The sequence below is a fragment of the Lynx canadensis genome, chromosome A2 (assembly GCF_007474595.2).
Source record: "Lynx canadensis isolate LIC74 chromosome A2, mLynCan4.pri.v2, whole genome shotgun sequence".
Taxonomy (NCBI): Eukaryota; Metazoa; Chordata; class Mammalia; order Carnivora; family Felidae; genus Lynx; species Lynx canadensis.
This window is the reverse complement of record NC_044304.2, coordinates 130,601,781-130,624,410: the sequence shown is the minus strand read 5'-3', so window position 1 is coordinate 130,624,410 and position 22,630 is coordinate 130,601,781. Positions and strand designations below refer to the sequence as shown.

Below are 22,630 nucleotides of genomic sequence, written 5' to 3'. Positions count from 1 at the left end.
TTATGAAAGCTGTAACTTAAAAAAAAAAATGTTGCCCAGTAAGTATATGAAAGTGTGTTTGAGTTTCCACAAGTATGTGTGACTTTCACAGCAGAGTCCAAAGATCAGCTAATATTAATAATATTATACTAACTTTTGATATCTCTCTATACATAAGATGAATTCAGAATCTGATTAATGTATAATCACAAGAGGTAACAACAAACATGAAACTTCAGAAAAAGGTGGAAAGACGAAGAGAACAATTTCACTTATATGCTGCTTGCCTAAATCAGTTTACTCTGAAATCACATTTTAAGTGAGAATCCTAAAGAAATGGAGATTTGCCAGTTGGCTCTGAATACTGCTAACTAGAAGTGAATAACAATGGTCCAATGAATCATTTCTAAGCTATTTTAGAAAACCTTTCATTAAAAAATTCCTCTACATCACACTTGTGGATTTTACATCAAAGAGCTGCCTGGATTCATCATTTCATTAATAAACAGTAATTCAGAAACTCTGACATTTCTGACAATGATGCCACACATAGGCAATTAAAAAAAATCGCAACCAACCTACATTCTTCAAGTCAATGAAAGTTGATAGAGGAATGTAAATTAAATTTTTACAACCTTAAATAATGTATTAAATAGCTATGGTTACCTGACTTAATAAGAAGCACAGGCTTGAGTGCCCTGGAACAGTAGGTCAGAAATTGGTTACTTTAGGGACACATTCCTTTTCATTGTTCAATATTCGAATCTTAGTTCAAATGTACTGAGAAAGGGATACTAATATGAAAAAACAAAAGACACTGATTTGAAGAGTTCTCACATTGTGCTCAAGGGCTAAGTTTTATTTATATAAATACTTATTTCATTACTACCATAGACATTTTCAAAAGAACTCTGGCTTTCTGGATATAACGGGGGCGAGGGGATGCTCCTTAGAGGATGTTACATCTCCCTGAGGGAGAACAAATAGTGTTTTGTTTTGTTTGTTTTTTTTTAATCCTGTGCCTACTACTCTATGCTTATTTCCCTCCCTCCCCCCATTAAGTGCTTGAAGTAAAATAGGAAAGCTATAAAAATGAATGACAATGGTTATTATTATATACACTGGGTGACTGATCTCTTTTTGAAGAGGTTTACAGATGAACTCTTTGGGAAGTCTAAGCTCTTAATAAATACGATCTGCTTAAGAGGAAGATGACCCTGACTAGCATTTCCCAAATCAAATTCCATGGAAGACTAGTATCCCATGAAATGTTAATGTGTGCTATTTGAGAAAAAGATAGTGAGGTCAAATATTTGGGAAATGACAGTATAATATTTATCTCTTGGTCACAAAAATTAGCAACATTAAAGTCTTGAAGGAAACTATAAGTAGCTGAAAATTATTTGATCATGAAATTCTTTGTGTAAAAAGGTATTATAACATTCTTCTGTCTTATAATTAATTCTTTGGACTCCTGAAATATTGTCCCTAAAACCATGAACAGCATACTAAATTTACATTAGCCCCACCCACTTCAATCACATAGATGAATAAAAACAATGAGAACACAATTTTATATGAAATCTCTCAAAAGCAAGACAACAAAAAATGATTTTTTTCCAGTCCATTACTTAAAAGTTTAATTCATTTAGGCTGTAATAATGTGTAAATTTATATGGCTGGATGTGTTTGGAGTTTCAAGTAATGAAAACAGAATTGTGCTATTTATAGAAACAACTATAAATACTGATACCTAAAAATATCACATTAACAGGGGGGACATTACTAACATGATCTGTTCTGCCAATAATTTCTAAGATGTTTCACAAGGAAAAAGATCAAGAACAGGAATCTTTCTCTGGGGCATCACATTCCATGTCATCTAGGGGTCATGAGAAAGAAAGGGTGTTATTACCTTATACTTGAGAATTATATTACAACTGGTTGATTATTCAGGATTAATGAGCTCAGGGTTAGGAGTTCAGTGGCCATATGGGCAAATGTAATGAGGTGCCTGGAGCTAGGCCTCTGCCAACACTGCCAATCAGCACGGCAGGGGTCTCTAAATCCACTAGCAGTTTGGCTCTGCTCCAGCAGGGGACCACCTCAAGACAGTGGCCTCATCTCCATCTGGGTCTGGCATGCTAGTCATTGTCGGGCATGTGACTAATTTCTTGGAACCAAGCCTCAACTTGCACACCTTTTCCAGCAACTGAGTCCTCAACTGGTTGCCCTGATTCCATAAGCTGTCTGATCTGACCTCCATCCAGAATCCATGTTCCTTTTAACTTAGGTCTTTTAATGGCTTGTCCTTAAACTCCAGTTTATTTGTGATTGCGTTCTTGCTACTGATAAAGATTCTCTCCTTAACCAGACTCTGGCTTCCTGAAGGCTCCTCTGAATCCTTTTCTTCATTAGGCCTTGCTAGCCCAGGTTTTACAAGAATTCTCCTAAGTCAGTTTAGAGAGAATCCCCCATTCTCCCTATCTGATGAGGTTCCTCATCCTCTACTATCCTCTAGGTCATATCTCATTATCTGATATTTCACCCTGGCCTGCCTTTAGCAAGAATCTTGTTAAGTCTGTTTAGCCAGAATCCACCTGATCTTTCCTCTTAGTAATTTTCCACCCCCCTGCCCCCAACCTGCTCCTTGGCTAAAAATCCCCATCTTTCCTTGTATTTGGAATTGAGCACAGTTCTAGACCCGTTTAGACTTAATTGATGCCTATTTTATCATCTATGTGGCCTTCTCTGCCTGCAGTCTCTTCCTCATCACAGGGCCTAAACGGACACTCAACCTATCAATGGTAGAATCTTCATATATCACCTGCTGTGTCCCAGCATATTTTTGTAGTTTCAGGAATTTCTATCACCTGACTTCATTAACAGAGGCATATTATTAAATTCTAGTGTGAGTCTTCATGATCTTGTTTCTTTGGCAAATACCCACACTTCCTGACTCATCCTGCACTCTTCAGTACATTGTTAACCTGACTGAACTTTGATCTTGTCATTCTCTTCCCTCAAGACTGCAGAGTCAGGATCTAATGTCTGAGAGTAAATGATCCAGTTTGAACTTGCCTTTTCAAACTTCTTTTCACTGCTCCTATTTACCTACTATTCTCTCCAGGCAAAAAGAACTGACTTGTTATCTGCCATACATGCCCTTAGTTTTTCTATTGTACTCCCTCCCTTTGCCTAAGCATGTGATAAATGCTCTTCCTTCTTTATGTCCAAATCTTACTCAACTTCAAGACATAGTACCATCTGCTGGGCTTAATCTCTTTCTGACTCAACTCCATCTTGATCACTCTGATGGTCCTTAACATTTTCTACCTTGTCAAATAATTATTTATGTGCTTTTAAAAATGTTTGTTTATTTTTGAGGGGGGGGGGAGTGAGGGGCAAACCAAGAGGGAGACGGAATCCGAAGCAGGCTCTGAGCTGCCAGCCCAAAGCCCGATGTGGAGCTTGAACCCATGAACCGTGAGATCATGACCTGAGCCAAAGTCGGACGCTCAACCGACTGAGCAACCCAGGTGCCCCTATAGTTATTGATGTGTTTCTTATATCTTCCCTATTAAGCTGTAAGAGCCTCAATGACAAGAGCTATCTTGTTTTCATCACTGTATATCTACAGCATTTAGAAGAAGCTTGCACATATGCTTAATAAAATTTTCAGAATTAAGTCTCAGTACTATTAATAGCTCTTTTAGAGGCACCTGGGTGGCTCAGTCAGTTGAGCGTCTGTCTTTGGCTCAGGTCATGATCTCACAGTTCATGAGTTCAAGCCCTGCATCAGGCTCTTAGCTCTCAGTGCAGAGCCCACTTTGGATCCTGTCTCCCTTTCTCTCTGCCCCTCCCCTAGTCACACTCTCTCTCTCAAAAATAAATAAAACATTTAAAAAATAGCTCTTTTAGATTCACAAAAATGGAAAGGAGAGGGGAGAGAATGAGATGGGATGTGTCCTAATGATCTAGCCATACTCTCTTGGAGTAGAGACCCTAGAAGTCATCGATTGCAGTGGTTCTCCACAAATTTTCTACATTAATATATCTGGTTAACTCACGTGTGCAATGAGATCTTAAGGGAATATCCAGATATATTTCTTTTTTACACAGACTCTAGGATATGTGTAACTGGGTTCCCTAGCTACACCTACCTTCTCTTTCTTTTATTGATATTTGAAAGATGCAGTTGAAAGGATGCTAATATAAATGAATTATCTCATGAATTACTCATTACAAACCATGAGTGCAAATAACTTCTCTAAAATTAGAGAGTTAGAGGCAGAAGTAGGATTAAAACTCAGGTCTCTGCCTCCTTGTCTAGTGAGCTTTCCATGAAACAATACTATCTCTGATCACTGCTGCTAGAAAAAAATCCCAGTCTTAGTAGGTTATTAGCATTACTTTCCTTCATGTGGGTGCATACTTATAAAGCTTTCAAAAATCATTCACAAACTGGTTTTTAAAAAATTCCAATAAGCTTCCAGACTCTTTTTCATCTTTTTTTCCTACCCCTGCCCTCCTCCATTTGTGGAAATTAGATGTATGGTGCTTTAACAAAGAGAGCTTGATTGATGTTGTGTTACTGTTCAACAACAGTTCTTGCTATTAATTGCTTTATAATGATAATTGCATTTAGTAGTACAAGATATTCTCTTTTCTAATTGGCTATTACTGGTGAATAGCAGCTTGTTACATAACAGAAGATTGTGTTAAATAAATAACCACAATTACAATGCTGAGGTCCTTCGCTTAAAAAACAAATTGCTCTAAGTTTTTGGATAAAAACACTAAAACATTTTTTATAAGGCAGGGTCTCTATAATTACTTGGGGGAAGATTCGTCTTTCAGTTAAGAAAAAGCATGACATGAGGACAGTGTTAGGGAAACCAGGAGTCAGAACAGGCATTTCCTTTCTGTTAAAAATAAACACATTTAAAAGCTTTCAGCTCCTCAGTCAATACAAACAAACTGCAGATTGAAATGCATCAACTTCTTCCCACAGTGTGACATGGAAACAGAAAGGCCTCTCCAATTAGCTCTGATAAAATATAATTGCAAAGCCCCACCAACTACATTGAAATGTTCCCATAGATACAGCCAGGGGCTCTTCCTCATTTGTGCTGCATGGGACCCAGTCACCACTCAACCAACACCAAGTGCCATCACAGTGTGGCACTGTAGAAGATGTAGTGACACCAAGGTGTATGTGACAGTCCTTATCCTTAAAGGCTTCCATATAATAAAATCAGGAGTATGTCTCAATTCAAACTGTAATGTTGATTAGTTTGTAATTATTTAAAAGTTATGTCTAGACTTTTCTAGTAGCAGTTGTCATAATAATAATGAGCTTAAACAACCTGTGCAAGGTCACACAGGTTGTAACTGGCATTTACTTCTGAATCCACTTTTTTCCAATTCCAAAGACCCGCCACAGCTTCTTATGATACATCCTCAGCAACTGCTTCGCTCCTCCCTATATTCACTGCTTCACTCAACCTCCCAAAAAGGTAGGACTTAACTGCAGCATTTTTGTCTGTTTTTTAAATTTAACTGCAGCATTTTTATGATGAAATGGGAGACTCAGAGGTTCAATAATTTTCTGCATGTTCATAGTGCTACAAAGCAGCAAATTCACAATCAGAATCCAATATTTCAGACTTCGAATCCAGTTTTTCCTCCCACACATTTTTACTCAATGTATTAATTCAAAGGTACGAAAACATGGGAAAAGCCCAACAGTATCCCACATTGACTTATACCAGTTGAAATATTCTACCACTTCTCAACTGTTGATACCTCTTCCCCAAAAGGAAGCAAAGGTTTAAATCCTGTTTAATTTTAGAAACTTTACTTGGTTCCTAGAGCTAAGATGGCACCCAACTTCAGCTGACTAACTTACAAACAAATGACACAGGCACAAAGAGTAGTGGCTGAGTTGTAAACAAAGGCACAAGAGTGGTCAAATCCATCTCCACTTTTGGAAAAAGCTGCCCTGCTCACGTTTAGGTCAATGAGGTCAGTGGAAACATACATTTCAGGAAGAGACAGCAATTTGTTAAGATGCCTTCAGTGAAATACCAATCCATTTGGAGTTTATTAAATAAATCATAGCAAAACTGAACCCCAACTCTATGGCAAAGTTCCCCAAGAACAGGTAACAGTAACATTTAAAGATTCAATCATTGGAGATGGCAGTATACTATTTTGTATCTATTTACTCATGGATTTATGTGTAGGAGACAGTATAATTTTTATTACGTGAATCTGATCGATATTATCTTCAATTGTTCAAGATGGGAAGTGTATGGGTATGTGTTGTGGAGGAGGACAGCACTGTTCTTTTGCACGAATGGAAGGTCTTTGTCAACATAATGAGAAGCGTATGTAAATTCTATGTCTGATAGTCCAAGTAATCCCTCAACAGAAACCTGGTCATGAAATAGAACACAATAAGGTTGTAGCACTCAAAATCATCACCTGTATCACCTGTGGCACACGTGCCAACGATGTGCCCATACCTGTGTCTGAAATGAGTCACCATTTATTTAAGACCAGGCTACTGTATCATCATCTCACTCATCATTTCAACATTCCAGCAAGACAGATAGGATTTTACCCATTTTACACATGAGAAACTGAGGTTCAGAGGCTGATTACCTTGTCTATGGCTGGTAAGTAACCAGGATTTGATCTTACATTGGTCTGACTTCAATATGTACACACATCCTCTTTTTCCTATAGCACATTGCCTTCCTATAGGAACATTAGCATTGGAACATAATTAGGTCTAAGGGAAGTTTGTTTCAGACGTTATCCAATGGAATGTAGTTGCTATGAGACATCATTATAACAGTAAGTAGGATAAAAGTTCTGTTTCTGTTGCTGTGTGTCCTTGTGCAAGTCACTCTTGTACCAGTTTCTTGCACTAGTTGTAAATGGAAAGGGGAATATACAAGTATCCACTTCAGGGATGTTGTGAGGATGAAATGACCTAAGACTTGTGAAAGCATTTGAAACAGTACTTGGCACAGTTACTATTCAACAAATATTAGCAGCATCATTATTATAATATCTTCTTTTATAATTTCCTCTTAATATCCTGCAAGCTAAGCTAGTTCCCAAATATTTTTATAGGAAAATAAAGGATGTTCTGAAGGAGGTTTCTATAATTCTTTTTCTTCCGTGACATTCTCCAGCTTGTACCTTGCAAGGCCATCCCAGTATGCAAGATTATCTGAGCTTCTTGCTGACTCTGAACGTGGGTGTGTGTTTAGGGAGCTGGGGGTAAGGGGGCAGCACGGGGTAGGGGTGAGAAAGGGTATGAAGATAATATAAAAGGCTTTCAGAGAGCATAGTTGCAATACTAGTACAGAGCACAAGCAGACACCCTGACAACTCCCGGGAATGCAAGGGCAGCCTAAACAGGTATCACCAACACATTCCTAAGCTTCTCCCCGGTTACACCACAATTCAGACTGCTTCCTAAGTAAATACAGAATCAGAAAGCAGGCAGTTTCATTGTTCATTCAGGCATATCTTTATATTGAAAACAACTAATAGTTACTCAATTCCAAGCTGCTAAAGGGAAATGTGCTGGCATGTCATAAATACATAATTGAATGAAATAATCACAACTCTGCAAGGTAGGTATTATATTTTCATAAATGTAGCAGCATAGGCAATAGTCACACACAACTGATAAATACCAGAATTGACATTTAAATACAGTTTTTCCAAGATAGGGTCTAGTTCTCTCTCCACTGTCTTGTCAAATGTAGGAGACTGGATTTAAGCATTAATGCTAGAAATAAGATGACAAACTGTGGAAAACCAGATAACTGCCATGCAGATGATGGGACACCAATTTCAAGGTCTATGCAGCAGTTCATTAAGTTATGGGTTCAAGGTTATAAAGGACAGATGTAAAGTATTTTTTTAATTTAATCATTATCCATACACCACTAATACTTTACTTAAAAAAAGACTGGAAGGGCACCTGGGTGGCTCAGGTCATGATCTCACATTTTGTGGGTTTGAGCCTTGTGTTGGGCTCTGTGCTGACAGCCTGGAGCCTGGGGCCTGCTTTGGATTCTGTGTCTCCCTCTCTGCCTTTTCCCTGCTTGTGCTCTCTCTCTCAAAAATGGATGAACATTAAGAAAAGAAAAAAAAAAAAGAAAAGAAGAAGAAGATGACTGCAAAGTTATGTCAAAAGGCTAATTATGACTACCTGTGACAACATATCATCTTCATGATGATATATTCTGCATTTTCTAGTTGGGGTGCATAACTTTCATAAACCTAACATATACTCAGTTTTTTACTTGATTTCAATTCCTCTGCGTAAAATAGCTGCCATTCGAAGTACTCTGAACAAATTTCAGATACATTTTAACCATTAAACTGCTGGAGTGTTCACTTCATGCAACTCTGATAAGCACTGGCATAAAAGTAAAATAAGACAACTCTTACCCTCAAGAAGTTCACAGTCTACCAGGGTAGACAAAGCTACCAATAAATAACTACAGTCTGCTATGGTAAGTGTGATAATGAAGATGTGGGAAGGAAAGCAGGGTGACTGAAGATGAGGCTGGAAAAGTAGATTAGGATCTTAAATGCTATGCAGAGAATTGAGATCTCATTACATAAGCATTAGAGCCACACTGAAGATTTGAAGTGAAGACGCATTCATACATTTGTGTTTTGGAATATGCATTTAAGGAGGCAAAAGTCAAGAGTATGTGAGATCAACAGGAAGGTTTTGCAATCATCCAGGCTAGAATTCATTTCTTGTTAAACAATGATTAAACACTGACAGGGTTCCAAGACAGGCTTGGGTAGACAAAAGCAAACATGTCAAAGTTCTGGTCCCCAAGAACACAGTTTGGAGGATGGGGGTCACGGTAACTCAGCAGCAATGGTGAGGGTTAGAAATAGAAGAGTGGCTAAAGAGATGAAGAGAAAGAACAAATTCAAAAGATTATTTCAGGCACCGAAAAATAAGACCTAGTAACTGGTCAGGTTCAGGACCTGAGGGCAAGATAGGAATCAAGGATGCTCCCTAGGTTTCTAGCTAAGGCTTGATGCTACCTATCGAAATAGCAAATATAAGAATGAGGAGTTGACACCACCCGCTACCCCCATTCCTTCTAGAGATACTGCAAATGCGTTAACAAGGTCTCCAGAGGAAACACATTCTAAATCCAAAGTAGCATTCCCATGATTGTCATCTACTGAGCATGCATTTGCAGGGAAAAAAGTTAACTCTGGCAGACTGTAATATGGATGCACAGGTTAACCCTGTCACAAATCACCTCCGTCTCAAACATTTCCTAGAAGTATTGTCAATTAATAAACTATATGTACTATCTTACTGCCTCTAACTAAAAACAGCAAAAGAAAAAATACCAGTAATACATCCCAAAGTGTGAGAAATTGAGTCCATTTACCGTCTGTTGTAAACTTTAGAGGACAATATGAAATCCCAGTTACAGTTCAAATGTATGCAAAGCAGTGTTGTGCAAGATCGGGGGCTTTCCTGGTGAGGGACGGAGCCTCAGATCTCAGGTAAGGTGCTATCCCTGCCTGCACACCACTCAGAGATTCATTCTAGCAGAACTCTTCTGCTCCAGGATATTAAGTACACAGGTTGATATTTTAATTAGAACCATAGTGAAACCTCCTAAAAAAGGCAGTTTTCAGGAAATTAATGATTTTACAGGGAAAGATATTTTTGAGAACCTAAGTAAATGCTTAACAAAAAAATATGAATATAATTTCAGTATCATTGTTTCCAGCCGAAATTTGTATCACACTTTGCAGGCTTTGAAAACAATTTAGATAAAGTTACAGAATAATACATAGATTATTAAGGGGATTTTTAGTGACAGCCTTACAAGAAAGACATAAAACTCAACCATTAGCTCTCCCATTGACTGATAACAATTAGCGAGAATACTTGTCAATTATGAACCACAGTGAGGAATTTTTTTGTTACAAATACTTCAAATTCATTGCTGCTCCATACTGTCGTCGAAAAGAAATTGGAACCTAGAATTATGCTTTATAGCATTTACTTAATTCAATCCAATAGTCATTTAAATATTGGCCCTTGATTAATGATTTTCTCACTGTAGGTAAGCACAAGGGAAAGGACATTTATATATTACTAATAGGAGTGTATGCTGACGTCTTTCAAAGGGAAAAATCTGGTATCTATTAAAATTTTAAACCTGTGTTACCTTTGATCCTGCAATTCCTCAAGAAATTCGTTCTTTGCCAAAGGGGAAGGATATGTATATGAAGTTGCTCACTATAAATTACTGAAAAACTAAAGCCACAGTACATGTTCATTAATAGAGGAATGGTTAGAGTACGGTACATTTGTATTATGGAATACAACTGGTAGTCTTTAAAAAGAAAGAAGCAACAAATATACTGACATGGAAGAAATATACAGATCATTGGGAGAGAGGGGGGGTGCAGATCTTTGAGCTTACATACAATGATCTCTTTTTATTTTTCAAAATCAAAACAATACAGATGTGTGTCATCTAGGAATATGTCAGAAAGAACACACAACAAACTTTTAACAGTCATTATTTTGGGAATGGACTGTGTGGTGGAGGAACTTTCATTTAACTTACACACCTCTGAATGGCTTCAAATATTTATAATGAAAAAATTCATAATTTTAAATAACTAATGATATCTAATTGTCCAACAGTGTTTTTGGAAGAAACTCCCAATTTTCCTTTTTATGAGTTAATCTGTGGGATAAATTCACCAAGGATTTCATCTTTAAATGTTAAACAGGGAGCCCTCTGAACTTTGAGAATCTGGAAAACCTTAATAGTATCTTACCACCAAATAAGAGCCCCCAAATGAAATGGTCAGGTGTGGGCTTAAGTATTTCAAGTCAGGAGCCTATCAAAGATTTCTTTGGTAGAGGTATTAAAATAATTTCAGAGATAGGTAGTTCCACTGATGGGCAGTGGGAGGAGACTGCACTTTATCTCTGTGCTGAGATAAAAACTCAAAACTAAATGTCAATTTAATCGTGAAAACAAAAACAAAATAACCAAAAAAATCTCAAATAAGGCCAGAGAAACTTTAAGCCCCCAAACCATGTCAAATAGAAAAAGACAACTTGTTGGGGCACCTGGGTGACTTGGTGGGTGAAGCGTCCAACTTCAGCTCAGGTCATGATCTCAAGGTTGGCGAGTTCGAACCCCCGTGTCAGGCTCTGTGCTCACAGCTGGGAGCCTGGAGCCAGTTCTGTGTTTCTCTTTCTGCCCCTCCCCTGTTGGTGCTCTCTCTCTCTCAAAAATAAATTAACATTAAAAAAAAAAAAAAAAAAGAAAAAGACAACTTGTGTTAAATTACACAAGACAAAAAAGAAGGGAGGCGGGCGGGGATAGATGCACTAAAGGTAAACGAATAGGCCTAGGCATCCTCAAGACAATCAATCCCCCTGGCAGCTTTCAAAGTTTGGTTTATAATCTCTACAGTGGATCAGAGGGCAACTTCAAAGACAAGTAGCGTCAAAGTAGTTGCGATGATTTTCATAACCACCTTCAAATTTTCTCTGAAGCCATGACTGCAAAATACCATTTCCTTTCCTCTTTCTCGAAGAACTCAGCCTGGGTCCACATTCAATCCTGGCGATCGCCTGGGGCGGTCAAGAGCTACCAAAGAGGCTGTGAGAGATACTTTCTCTTCAGATGCCGCTCTTGCCAGCAATCGAATAAATCTGTAGAGTGGAGAGAAGTGACCAATCTGCAACCGGAAAACCGCCTGAATACAAGTAAAATATATCTCCCGAGGCCAAACCAAGCAAACCGAGGCGGAGGCAGGATACCGGAGAGGAGAGAGCTAATATCGGAGTTACAATCACACATGCGCGAACGTGACTTGACACACACCCACCCGGCAGCAAGCGCAAACCTGGGAGCTCCAAACCGAAGAAAAACGCTCAGGGAGCTTCTCTGGTCGCCGGGAAGCCCATTCCATCCCATTTTCTTTTCCCTACCCAGACAGCCGTCACCAAGTATCCGCTTCCGACCCCACACCGCCCCGCTGGGCCCCTCCCATGGATCCCTGGCGCTCAGGTGGCTTTAGAGCTGGCAGGCTCCTGGGGTTTGCCTGGCGGTCAGCTGCAATCCTGATCGGAGAGAGAGGGAAAAAGACCACTTACGGTTCAGTGGAACCGTACTCACCCACATAACTGACACTCCCAGATTCGCTATGGTTGCTCTTGCAGTCCTCCTCCCCTCGGGCAGCAGCCCCCTGGGTCTCGGGAGCAGCCATTACAAGGCAGACGAGAAAAGGGAGGGCAGCTGGGCGAGCCCGGAACCAATGGAAACGCGACTGGAGGCGAACCCCCCCATCACCGCGGGGTTCCTCCACGTCCACGCCTCGCCATCACGTTCTAGGCCAATAGAACACGGAGAGCGGCGCCTAATCCCCGCCCCCAACCGCTGATGCCACGCCCCCTTCCGGGATGGAGCGGCCCAGAACTACAATTCCCAGCGTGCTGTGGGGACTCTGGGACAGGGAGGGCTGGAAGAGGCGCTGGCGGGCGGGGGTGCGCCGGAGAGTACCCTGGCTTGTAGCTTAGTTCAGTGAATCAGAACAATGACTGCGCCGCCGGGTCCCCAAGAGCGCGTCGGAGGACTGTGAGCAGCCGCCGCCGGGAGAGCGGCGGGCGGCGCACCCTCAGCGGAGCGGTGTCACCGCCGGGCTCGGGAGCCTCCAGCGCAGACCTTGCTTAGCGCTCACAGCCCGAGCGGAGCCGCGGGGCTTCAGCGTTGCAGCCGCTACTCGGGAGCTGTGCATTGTTGTGAGACGGAGAAGGCGCGGGGATTACAAAGCCGGAAGACCCCGGACCCCCCTTTAGCCATGTGGATACCTACGGAGCACGAGAAATACGGCGTGGGTAAGTCTCCGCGGGGCGAACTTTTATTCCGCTCTGGCCCGAGCGGGTGCGCATTTCGCGTCCTTGCCCCTGCGCCCCTCTCGCTCTGCCGGGCTGGAAATGCCTAATCCTGGCATCGCGCTGCAGGTTTGGGGCTTTGCCGAGCCGGCTCCGGGCAGTGGGGTATGCGCTGGGGTCTCGCCCTTCACCGCCCCATCGGTGCTCCCCGCACCGGCTCCCGGAGTGCCGGGACGGCTGGGGGAGCGCGCGGCCAGCCCTCCTGCTGCGGGCTCTGCCTGCGGAGTTTGGAGTGGCGACGGGGCGTGTGTGAGTCAAGTTGAAGAGGAGGGTGAACGGCGTTCCGCTCCTCTCCCTCCTTATCTTTCTTCCCCAAAGAGGGCAGTGGGCTGCAACGATTCCCTGGGGTGGAGAGAGAGACAACAAGTACTGCGCAGAGAGAACACCCCCAAAACAGAAGGGGAGGGGGGCGCAAAACCTTCCCTCCGGCTCCCTTCGACATTCCCGGAGTGCGGAATGTGGCACTGTCCTCAAAGGAGCCGCTCTGACAGACCGAGCCTGACCCTAGCTTCCTTCCTCCCTCCTATCCCGGGTTTATGGGGTGTGAGTGTTTAGGGGCTGGGGGGATTGGTAAATTTCAACATCTGCGCCTCTTTGGTCTTTGGAGGGGAACGGGTATTTCAGCAATGCTTTTACTTCTGGCCACCCTCTCGGCCCGGGGTAAGAGCGTTGGGGGTTGGTGGAGGACAGCTGTGGAGTGATAATGGGGAAGGGGAAATCAGAAAGCCTTGGGTCTTCGAGGCGAGGAGACAGCTTTTAGGAAAGCACTACCCTGACACTGGCTTTCGGAGGAGAAGGAACAGGGTAATGCTCGCTGTTCTGTGCAAAGGTGAACAACAAAGGACATTAATGTTGACTGATGAATACAGGAGTCTCCCTTCCTTTCCCTCCTCCCATTTCAGGCTGATTACAGTTCCTGTTTTTGTTGTTTGATTTCAGCTGGGTCGCCCCTTGACAGTTACTCCTTTTAAGGTTGTGGCTATTAAGAAGCCAGGCTCTCTGACAAGCCTGCAGCGGCCAAATGCAATTATAACCTCTCAGAAGGTTTAACAGGGAGAAAGCATTTTGGATTTTACTAACAGTCTTTATTCCCTATAATGCCCCGTTCTGCTGATTGGTGTACTTTTTCTTTTTTTAATTGGGTACAGATCTAGTGATTTAGACGATGTGTAGGTATCTGCTTCTGTTCTAAATTAATTTCCCTGTAATTTAGACAATGTGGAAAGCCTTTCCAGGGAATCTTAGTCATACGAGATTTTTTTTTTTTAAACTTTGCATGGGGATAGGACTTTGGAGTCCACTGAAAGGACTGTAAGATTAAACAAAGTCGATGAAAGCTAATGAGCTTTCTTTCTGTTTGTGACTGTTCAGCAAGACAATAGTTTGTCCTGGACCCACCTTTGGGAAGGGGTTCCAGCCTTCCCTCTCTTGAAAGTGTGATGGGAACCTTTGCTAGGCACTGTCCTGGCAAGGAGTAGATGTTGGTGGTTGTTATTTTCCTTCTGTCCACTCTCCCCCACCTTTTTGGGTAGATTAACCCTTGCTGGGAAAGACATTGCCTTTGCTGAAATGGTGAGGAACTGGAGTGTCCCCTTGTCACTGGGTTTAACACTCATTGGAAGAAACACAGACCCATCCAGCAACACTGTCCCGCTTGGAGTCGATCCCAGATGTTGCTTTCTTCCAAGTGTTAAATTATACAGATTATGGATGGGATTTATTTTCTTGATTTCTTTATGTGCCAGGTCACAGCTGGGTGCTGGTATTGATTAGTTTTTCTCTCGCCTTTCTTTATAAGCCTTGGGCAGAGGCTTAAAACACACTCTGGGATTTCCTGGAATGGCAAACCGGATATTATCGGTCAAATGTTTTGGGCTGCAGCAGACACCTTGCTTTTGGGTGGTTGTAATTTGGTTGCAGAGTAGGGGGAGATGGGAGGGTGAGCTCAGCGTTGGGAAAAGGAGGTTGAGATGAGAAGTGAGGACAGAGGTGGGTCTGCTCATTTATACAATATCACACATACAGGAATGTTAACCATCTTTTATTATTAATTTTTGAGCATTTGGCTTATGGAATGCTTAGCTGTTTTTTAGAATCCATCTGTTAAGCGTGTGCATTTGTGTGTGTGTGTGTGTGTGTGTGTGTGTGTGTGTGGTGAAAATTTTGCTAGGATGCTTAAGTGTGGACTTTATTTCTCACCATGGAGAGCACTATTTGTAGCTGTCTATGCTGCAAGTTTTTTGTTTTTTTTTAAACCTTGGTTAGTGCATGTGCTTTCTTTTCTAGTTTTTATAAATTCGAAAGAAAAGATACTTTATAGACACAAATGTTTGGCTGATATCAGGTGTAGTAGTAATGTAATTCCTCATTCTATGAAATAAATTAGTCTTTGTAACTTGGAATACCTGAAGTTTTAATGCAAATTGTATATTTTTCCAATGATGCTTATCCACCATCAATTATATATGAGATAATTATGTGTCTTTATGTTTCAGTTTCAAGCAACATTGTAAATATGGGTAAACTTTCTTAAATGTCATGCGGTAGTAAGATGTATCAGAGATAGAAATTCCTTTTCAAACCTGACATGTGGGCACCCTCCCCGCCCAATTGGTGGATGGTTTTAAAACAATGTCTGCTTAATTTTATACCAAAGTGTTCTGATTCTAGGGAATTAGAAGATATAGTGATAAAGCTGTACTCCTGAGGGAGAGGAGACCTTGTCTCTTTAAAAACATATTAGTAGGCACACATATTTTATCTTGGGAAATTCTGGGTAGCTCTTGGCCCAGAGCTAGACAGTGCTGCCAGCTGGGTGACCTTAGGTAAGTCACTTAACGTTTCTGAGTCCCAGCCTCTTGGTCAAATGAGATCAAGTTCCTTCCCGATATTCTTTAGAGCTCTTCCAAACAAATGTGTCCTTTGGTTAGAAAGATACCTCTATGGTGTAGAGATTGTTATAAAGAAAGACACTTCTGTTGTGACACATCCCGCATGGTTTTTAACCAGGATCAAAGGTAAGCAAAAGCTACCTGGCAGGCTGCCAGAACCAAGGTGCTGGTTGTTCATTTTTCAATCTGTTTGATTTTCTCTCTCTAGTAAGAACTCCACGCGCAGTGCCAAAAACGTTCTTGGTAGCCCCCTCACAAATTTCCTTATGATCACTACCTGCTTCCCGCATGCCCTCATCAGACATCCCTCCCTTTCCTCCCTTAAAGGGGTGGGAATTAGTCACAGAGAAAGTTATGCTAGGACTGTTGCATATATATTTCTGTGTTCGTTTATTCAGCAGCCATTTCTGCACAGGGTTCCCAGGTGAGCTGGCATATCTCACTAAGCTGCAAACTGCACCTCTCAACCCCAGCCAGATGTTTTACATGTGTGCGCCTGGTTAAGCTTAGAGGGAGATTATGTGCTGGATTGATCAGTGCAGAAAATTCATGAGCCTGACAAGAAGCAAAACTCAGAACAAGCTGATCTGAAGGTTATGAGTGTCATTTTAAAAATGACGTATTTAGTACTTGTGTCATCGAGTCCTCAAAAGAATTCCTGTCCTCCATTTCTCTTGAAGTGTTCTGCTCTCATTCAAGTAGGAATCCCATTCCTTTTTAAAGCTCTATTTTAGAGGAAGCGATACCTTCTATTATTATATGGGATCTTTATGATACCTTTTCCTTGAAATGGGTGCTTTAATGGTAGCTTGTGTGGAAGAGTTGGAGTGAGTGTCCTGTCTTCTTAGCTGTTTTCAGTTTCTTAGGTATTAGTGTCTTAAAATGTTTCCTCTTTGTGGTACCATGGTGTATCCACGTAACATGTATGGATAAATAATGATATGCTGCCTGAAATTGTGACATTTAGAGTCTGGCACAGGATTCTATTTTTTTTTTTTAATTAATTTTTTTGAGGGTGGCGGGAAGGGCAGAGAGAGAAGGAGAATCTCCAGCTGTGGGGCTCGAACTCCTGAATCATGAGATGTGACCTGAGCTGAAATCAAGATTTGGTTGCTTAACCGACTGAGCCACCCAGGTGTCCCCAGGATTCTACACTTAAATGGAAGGTGAAGAGGAGTGATTGATATCCGTAGGCCAAGTACCATTGAAGAGCTGTGCAGGCAGCAGGATGGCAGCTGATGTCCTTGAGCTGGCGGCCGGCTGTGGGAATGGCATATACACATGTTTCCCTCTTCTGGTCATTCTACTAAGTGAAGATTATTTCACGAGGCCCTAGAAACACAGAGGTGCTGCCTTTCCTCTCTTTATTCTTGTTTTTTTTTTCTCTTTCCCAACCCCTCCCCCCCCCACCCCCTGCGCCACCCAGAGGTGGTATGGTAGATACTGCAAAGGAGATTATACAGATTTTGAGAAATTTTAGACTTTCTGGTCTCCAACTCTACTCTTAAGGAGACCACATTTTCAGAATTATCTTTGGATGTCTGGATTTCTAGCATAGTGACTTGATGCTGCAAGCATATATGGCAGAGTAACATCAAACTCTAAGGAAACCCAACCAAAATTCCATAACCATAACATATTAATACCATGTTTTATAGTTGAAAAAAATACAGTGAAGTTACTTTGTTTGGGTATAGTCTCTGAAACAGAATGGTAAGTTCCATTTAAGGGATGAGGAAGCATCTTCACAGAAATTGACTGATTCTATGTTGTGGCTTTCAATCTTGTTTCAGAAATATACTGAATAGAAGACAGTTTTATTAGTCCATATTATCATCCATAATAGGAAACACCTTTACTTTTTTCATCTAATGTAGATACATAAATACCATTAGCACCAGCCCACACACATACAGTGCAATATTTGCTCATATTCTGTGTGGTGTTCTATTCTTTATCATTAAAAAAACAAAACAAAACTCATCACTAGCTTGACTTAATGACTCCTTAATGGATCCTGACCTACAGTTTGAAAGGCATTTCTCTAGGTATCACATTTGTGGTACAGGAAGGACTGGAACTCAGACCTTGTTGGGTTTCTGCTCGAGTTCATTCATGACATTGGTTTTGTTGGTTTCTTAGCAGTTAGATATTTGTGCTTATTTTTGACTTAGAGTTTAATAATCATACTTTTTTCCTTCAACATAGTCAAAATCTGCCTTTTTATGTGCTGTTATTTTTAAAGATGTAACAAATATCCAAAGCTATCACATGCACTGTAGAAATCATCTCTCCGAGTTCATGTCTATCTTCCAATTAGGATCTTTTTGACAAGGGCTGGTATGAACTGCATAGTGGCCAATTTTGGATATTTTCTCCATAATTTCCTTTGAGAATGATCTCTGGCTACTATACCAAGAATAAATAGATTAAGTCTACTGAGATAAGTTGTCAATTGTGGGATTACCACCCATCATTTTCTGCCTTTTTTCATGTTGCTTGCTGATCATTATTAGAAGAAAAAAGGCAGGTTTTTATAAAAAAACTGAACTGGTAATGTATTTGGCCAGAGTACATATATAATAGTTAAGAATAAAGAAGTAAAGATCTCCAAACCTATTTCATCTGAGCAATTAATTTTTTTCTTTTGTCTTTTTTTCTTCCTAAGTAGACTCTATGTCTAGTGTGGGGTTTGAACCCACAACCCTGAGATCAAGAGTTGCATGCTTTACTGATTGACCCAGCTGCCCCTCATTTAAGATATTTAAATTTACTTGAGGAACAACTGTTTTTCTCTCTGACATTTATTTATTTATTTTATTTTTAAAATTTTTGTACATTTAAATTTTTCTTAAGTTTTTATTTAAATTCCAGTTAGTCAAGGGATGCCTGGGTGGCTCAGTTGGTTAAATGACTGTCTCTTGGTTTTGGCTTAGGTCATGATCTCACAGTTCCTGAGTTCGAGCCCCACATCAGGATCTGCACTGGTGGTGCAGAGCCTGCTTTTGATTCTCTCTCTCTTCCCTCCTCTTCCCTCCTCCTCCATTTGTGCTCCCTCTTTCTCTCTCTCTCAAAATAAGTAAACTTAAAAAAAATAAAATACGTTCCAGTTAGTTAACATACAATGTAATTTTAGTTTCAGGTGTCCACTGCCTCTGGCTTAAAAAAAAAGTGTCCTAAGATATCACTGGATACCTACTCATTAAATAAGAACCACCAAAAAAGGTGTTAATGTCTTTTGGTGATAAAGTTGCAGTAAAACTGATATGGGTTATCCTACTGGTTTTATTAAATACTAACCTGATCTTTTTGGTTATATATATATATATATATATATATATATATATATACACATATATATGTATATGTATATATGTAAATGTATATTATATATAAACATATAAATATATATAATATACATATATATTTATATGTTTATATATGTTAATATATATTATGTATATTATATATATATTTCCAAAAAGATCAGGTTAGTATTTAATATAACCAGCATGCATTTATGGAACACTTGATATACGTGAAGTATAGTTCTGAGAGCTTGTCATGTGTTGTCATGTAATCCTTGTGACAACTCTGCCAGAGAAAATTCAGTTATCACTCACATTTTGTAGGAGATTGAGTCACAGAGATTAAATAACTTGTCTAAAGTCACACAACAAATGGTGGAGCTAGAATTGGAACCCAGAAAGTATTACAGGGGAACTGCCCCATGACCCCCTGTGCCAGGATTGCCTCATACAACAATTAGTTGTAGGAGTTTGAATCTGTGATCCCACTCCTCAAAGTTTATATGAAAAAAAATCAATAGGAACAAAATTCTTTAAGTACGAAGTTATTCTTCACCACGTTGTTTGTGAAATAACATAGATGCCAGTTATTTATAGTTTAACCAGTTTTGGTTATTAGCACATCGGAGCATCATATACTCATGAAATTGGTCAATTTCATAAATAATACTGTTTCCCAAATACATTTCATGTATCAAATATTAAGTGACCAAAGAAATCAAAGTGAATATCGACTATGCCTGAAACTATAGAAGGTGTAGCACATAGAGAAGATAGAGTTAATGCACAGATGAGAATAATTCTTTTGTTAGAATACGGGGATTATCAGAAAATTCTTTTTTAAAATTAGCTTATTTATTTTAGAAAGCAAGGGTGAGGGGTAGAGGGAGAGAGAGAGAATCTTGAGCAGCCTCCATACTCGGTGCTGAGCCAGATGCAGGACTCCATCCCACGACCTTGGAATCATGACCTGAGCTGAAATCAAGAGTCGTATGCTCAACTGACTGAGCCACCCATGTGCCCCCAGCAAATTCTTTTTTAAAAAACTCCCTTTGTTGGAAATAGGAGCAGTATTAAAGTTTAAATCACACATATTGGTGCTTGTAGAAGAGGGGGCTGGCATAAAAATGAGAAAATTGAGGGTATTGCAGTAGATGAGTTTAGAGAGACATGCTGGAACCAGTTTAGCAATCCTTCCATGGTGAAATCTGGAAGGATCTAAGATGGTTAGAAGATAGGAAATAACAGGGCTTGGTAATTGGATGGGAGGAGTTAGGGAAAGGAAGAAGTTGATGTCCCCCCAGGTTTCTGGCTCCAACAACTGGGTAAACATAGGTGGTTTCAACAGATGAGACAATTTTGTAGGCAGCACAGGTTAATGATGTAAGATCAGGAGTTTCTTTGGCCACCTAGAGTTTGCCATGCCTGTCAAATGTTCAGGTGGCCATAGCTGGTGGGCAGAGTCTGGAGCAAAGGACGGAGGCTCTGGACTAACCAGTATGGTTAGAAAGTTATTCGGTTTATGAGTGATGACTGAAGTGGTCGACCTACATAAGACTTTATTAATTGTATTGACTTTGATTATGTAGTCTGCTTGTTCATTCTAAGTTTTAAGTGACCGCCCCTAAATTTCCAAAGAGCAGTCATCATGGAGCACTTTATTAATATGGGTACAGGGTATTCTAAAGGAAGAAATATTACCTGTCCAGGTAGAGTTGGTAGTAAACTAAATTTTATGGTCTCTTCTTGCTTCTCATTAGTGCCTTGCCTGGCTAAGGCATCAGTTATCTCTATTTCTGTGACATTTCTCTCCCAAGCAAATATCTCACACCAGATTGGGCATGTTTGTGAGATTTCACCAACAGGATGTTGAAGAACAGAATGAACAAATATTTCAATAAACAATGTTTACATATCCCTCAAACAGTATGTAAGTGTATGCGCTCATCCAAATATGGGAAAATGCTCAGATTTCCAAAACAATATATTAGTACATACAGATTTTGTGTGTGTGTGGTAAATATATAATACTTCCTACAAAGTATTATACTTCGTATACTTCTTGAAAGTATACCACTGTACTCCTGAAAACACGTGATTGGAGGTAAGGGATTCTAGCCTCAGACAGCATTGAGTTCCCTTCCCCGAATGTAGCCTGTCATAACTTCTCACTGAAACGTCAATAGGTAGACACAGGCAAACATTGAGAATATTAAAAATTACATCTGACAGAAAGTCTATTGCCAAAATTTGGGAGTAGTTTCCCTAAGGCAGGTGGAATTGGATTAAGAAAACTAGTTGGTCGGGCGCTTTGGTGGCTCAGTTGGTTGAGCGTCTGACTCTTGATTTCAGCTGAGGTCATGATCCGAGGGTCCTGGGATTGAGCCCTGTGTGGGGCTCTGTGTTGAGTGTGGAGCGTGCTTAAGATTCTGTCTCACTCTGATGCTCTCCCCTGCTCACACTAGCTCTCTCTCTTTCTCTCTCAAAAAAAGAAAATGAATTGGTGAGAGGAGAGTTTCCTTCATTAAGCAGAACACCTTCAGTGACCTGGGTAGGAAGATCTCTCATTGATCTCCCCACGTCACCAGCTAGAGGTCAGGTCAATACTTTCAACTTGGAGTGTTTCCTTTATCGCCTGGGACATCTATGGTTCTTCTCTTTCCACCCCATCTTTGTATTTCCATTGAGAGATAACCACTTCCAGAAACTACTAGGATGGGGTGGGTGGGTGGGTGGAAAGGAGTCTATGGAAAATGCTACTATACTTTGTCTTTGAGAAGTGTACTGTGGTCTGAGAAGAGTGATTTCATGGGTGCCCTTGAAGTGCTTCAGTAACAAAGCATGATGGATTTTGTAGTTTTGCCTACAGTCTCTTGGTGACAGAGAAGGAAGCAGTGTGAGAAGAGATGATCCTGTCTGAATTGCTGCAAACCATTGCACGTGGTACATGATGGCTTCTAGCTGGGAACTTAGAGCTGTGCACATCAACTAGATTTCGAAGAAAGGCCTATAAGGAGGACTCAGCACAGACTTTTCTTTTCAGCACTGTTCAAAGCACTGCAGGGAGGTTCAAGACCCAAGGCTGCATCAGTCAGTGATCACATTTGCATCCTACAGAAGAAGGAAAGCAACTAAATCTGGAAACAGGCATCTGTCACTTTGTAATAAACTAAAACATGACTGTTTCTCAGCTGGGGAGGAAGAGGGGCGAGCATGACATTCATATGGGGAGGCTGTTGGAAACTGCTAATACATGTGTGCATTATCCACCCATACTCATGTCCCCTGAAAGTGTGCCAGAAAGAGAAGCTTGGTGAGAGGGAGGTTGGTGGGAATGCTTCTGGATATGAAATTAACAGGTCTTCTTCTAGGTGAATTTGATAACCTTCCCTCCCCCGAGTTGTGAGCCATTTCATAAACCAAGCAATTTGTTTATTTTTATAAGAGTA

General features: G+C 40.6%; 2 protein-coding genes across 9 annotated transcripts in view; one reads left to right on the top strand and one right to left on the bottom strand.

Moving 5' to 3' along the window:
• Nucleotides 1-12,323, bottom strand: part of ZNF277 (zinc finger protein 277) — a 113,748-nt gene extending 101,425 nt beyond the window's left edge. Inside the window, exon 1 of one of the 2 annotated variants that reach the window (XM_030308252.1) lies at nt 12,207-12,323. In XM_030308252.1, coding sequence (XP_030164112.1) covers nt 12,207-12,297 — 91 coding nt within the window. In that variant the 5' untranslated portion in view covers nt 12,298-12,323. The remainder of the gene's footprint in view (nt 1-12,206) is intronic. The other variant, XM_030308253.2, reaches the window with a different exon arrangement.
• Nucleotides 12,324-12,567: 244 nt separating this feature from the next.
• Nucleotides 12,568-22,630, top strand: part of DOCK4 (dedicator of cytokinesis 4) — a 433,703-nt gene continuing 423,640 nt past the window's right edge. For all 7 annotated transcript variants that reach the window (XM_030308249.1, XM_030308247.1, XM_030308245.1 and 4 more), the window contains exon 1: nt 12,568-12,925. Coding sequence is in view for 6 of the 7 variants with exons in the window: in XM_030308247.1 (XP_030164107.1) it covers nt 12,889-12,925 (37 nt within the window). In the remaining variant the exon portion in view is untranslated. The remainder of the gene's footprint in view (nt 12,926-22,630) is intronic.